General features: G+C 33.1%; 1 protein-coding gene across 1 annotated transcript; it reads right to left on the bottom strand.

Annotated features, from left to right (window-relative positions):
- Nucleotides 1-1,570: 1,570 nt before the first annotated feature.
- Nucleotides 1,571-2,592, bottom strand: LOC118739807. The gene is made up of 2 exons (XM_036471313.1): nucleotides 1,843-2,592; nucleotides 1,571-1,742 (listed from the first exon to the last, which is right to left on the bottom strand). Exons 1-2 carry the CDS (start codon nucleotides 2,305-2,307, stop codon nucleotides 1,629-1,631), a joined length of 579 nt encoding a protein of 192 aa, XP_036327206.1. The 5' UTR covers nucleotides 2,308-2,592; the 3' UTR covers nucleotides 1,571-1,628.
- Nucleotides 2,593-2,908: the final 316 nt, after the last annotated feature.

Raw genomic sequence — 2,908 nt, 5'->3', positions numbered from 1 at the left:
GCCCATGTATATAGAAATAAGTATAAATAGAACAAGTAGATGCATAATAATGTCAATGTCAAGCCAACCGCCTTCAGTGGCGAAAGTAAGACTGAAATAAATTCGCCTTCAGTGGCGTAACCAAAATAAATAAACCCTTTAATATTACATGGCGATCCTGCCAGTTTAAAATTTATTTAAACAAAAAAAGGGAAAAATTGCACTTTGTAAGGCTCGAGCTCTAAATAGCCAGCCCAAAAAAGGGAGGTGCCCAAGAGGCACCCAAAATAAATAAATCCTGACGTGGACAAGCTAAGATCCGTCAGAAGACTGAAGGATGTCAGATGACCAAAGGCAAACAACAAAGGCGCCAGTGAAAGCGGGACCACAACCGCTAACTATAGAAGAGTACCGAAGACGAGAGGCAAAACCAAAGAAGGAAGCACGAACCCCCAACACCCGGATAATTATTAAAAGAAGAGGAGGCTACACCAATAACCTAAAGAGGGAAAAAGCAATACTTTTGAGAATCATCTACAGCGACCCACCACCACCTTGGAACCGTGCAACGGAAATATGGGAATAAATTAGCAACTTAGAACATATGATTAAGGCATATGTAGGCAAAAATAAGCCAATAATGTAAAACTGCAGTGCTCTAAGCACGCATAGGCCAGTAAGCGATATTCGCTCGTGGCAAACTAACAAAATTCTTTTAATTATAAAATAAAAATAAAAATACTAACACGGCAAATAATGCCACATAAAGAAAAATAAATATAAAAGGAAGAAAAAAAATTTTACTTTTACAATGGGCCAAAAAAGTGCCAAAATTGAAAAACCTAACGCAAATGTAATAAATGAAATAGAAGTAGGACAAAATAATATTAACTTAGAGACTATAGAAGCGTGTCTGGTAATAATTGCATTATTAAATCTTGCGTTACAAATCTACCTCATGCACAAGAAAATTTTAAAGAAAAGATACATGAGTAGAGCAAACGCACTTGGCAAAATAAAAAAAATAAAAAAAATTTTTTTTAATTTTATATCCATGGCTCAATGGGAAACAATAAATAAATTAATTACATTAGAATCAGGAAATATAAAAAAATCATATAAATGTATAAGCCAAAAAAGACACATTCGTCAAGAAACGATTAAAAAGCATTTGAAAATTATTACCAGTTCACTAGAAAATATAAGAGAAGTAATCTCCATAAATTTAAACAAACTTACTCAAGAACATAAAGAATACACAGTGGTCTTGAAGCAACCATAGCTATGACTAAAATGCCAACCAAAACGGCTTACATAACTGTCTTTGTACATAATCATAGATCAAAATTTCGTTGAAAATAAAATTCCATCTGCTCCTATGCTTAAAATATTATAAAATGTTGATCTAGAACTTTCCAAATCCAGTTATATAATCGCGAAGGTCTATGGTAATATAATTATAACACTTTCTTATATAAGCATAAAATATTTTAACTTAGTTATTCAAGAGATAATATTACATAATTGCATATTTTAATAATTCTTATTGCATAAATTTTATAAATTTACAAAGTCAATATAAAATATTATTTTATATAAATTCATATGTGTTTTGATGAAAATTCAACGACAGTTTTTTTTTTAATTGATTATATATTTAGGGTCGTCAATCGAATTAACTTTATAATTGAGCCAAAATCTTCAAAATACGCCATGAATGGATTCTCCAGCTTGCTCCGACCACATTCCGAAGCTGTCGTTGCCTAAAAAATGCAGACAATGTTCCAAATGATTTAGAAGCACGTGAATTTTTAATGTTTCCGACATTTCTGTGCTTCGGAAGGCTTTAGCGAGTTTACTTACATGATTTTTTAATTCTGACCCAACTGACAAAGCAGTCAACCCATTGGTGGAGTTTTTTTCACTCAATACATTTAAGGTATGTGCTCTCCCTTGTATAACTTTTGGATGGCTGGTTGCCCGAGCAGTGAGCCAGATATAACAAGAGCATGAAGTTGTTCTTGTTTCTTTTGTCGAATCTTCATAGTTAGGCATGTTTGGAAGAGGCCGCGTTGCATTTGGTATATCCTTATCTCGGTCACAGAGAACCCTACGACATGTACCACAAATGCCTAATGGGAACTTCGAATTGGTCAATCTAAAATTTTCACTAACGTATTTTTTAATAAGACACTCCAATTTTCCGGTTATATTAAATTCTGAAGGTTTTGACGATCCGAATTTAATCTTTCTCCCACAAGGAGCGCACACTTTAAATCTGTTCTCTTCGTGATTACACTTATGTTGCGGATGACTTATAGAAGACATGATGTGCAATCAAATAGCTTACACCAGAAATATTATCATCGAGAAAAATACTATCTGTTTTTTTTTACACTAATATACAAAACGATAACTTTAGAATACTCTGTTGAACAAGAAATACTAACAATTGCAGTTAAATTTTTTCCAAATTTTCATTTGACAATATTTTAGGCATAGGAGCAGATATGATTTTAATTCCAACTGCATAATGGTGTATGGGTGCCTTCCAAAACAGGTATGCAAGCAGTTTTGGTTGGCATTTTAGTCATACCTATCATTGTTTCAAGACCACTGTGAATATGTACTAGAAAAATATTGGGTTCTTAGAGACATATTAGTAAAAATATTATCACAACACAACATTTGTCTAGAAGTATCCCATAAGATAGAACAACCCATCGAAATAGATCTAAATAATATATGTATGGCATCCGAAACAACGGAACAGCTTAAAACAATAGAAGAAGAAAGTGGTTCAGAAGATTCTGATTCAGGAACGGAAATAAAGCAGTACAAAATGACACAAACAGTTGTAGATTTCATTAATACGGCCACAAGGCTTATGCCCGATTTCGATGGCAAACCAGAGAATTTAAGATCTTTT

The sequence above is a fragment of the Rhagoletis pomonella genome, unplaced genomic scaffold (genome assembly GCF_013731165.1).
Source record: "Rhagoletis pomonella isolate Grant_MI unplaced genomic scaffold, Rhpom_1.0 Rhpom_scaffold_00005, whole genome shotgun sequence".
Lineage (NCBI taxonomy): Eukaryota > Metazoa > Arthropoda > Insecta > Diptera > Tephritidae > Rhagoletis > Rhagoletis pomonella.
The sequence above is the reverse complement of the archived record's forward strand: the minus strand, read 5'-3'. Positions and strand labels throughout refer to the sequence as shown.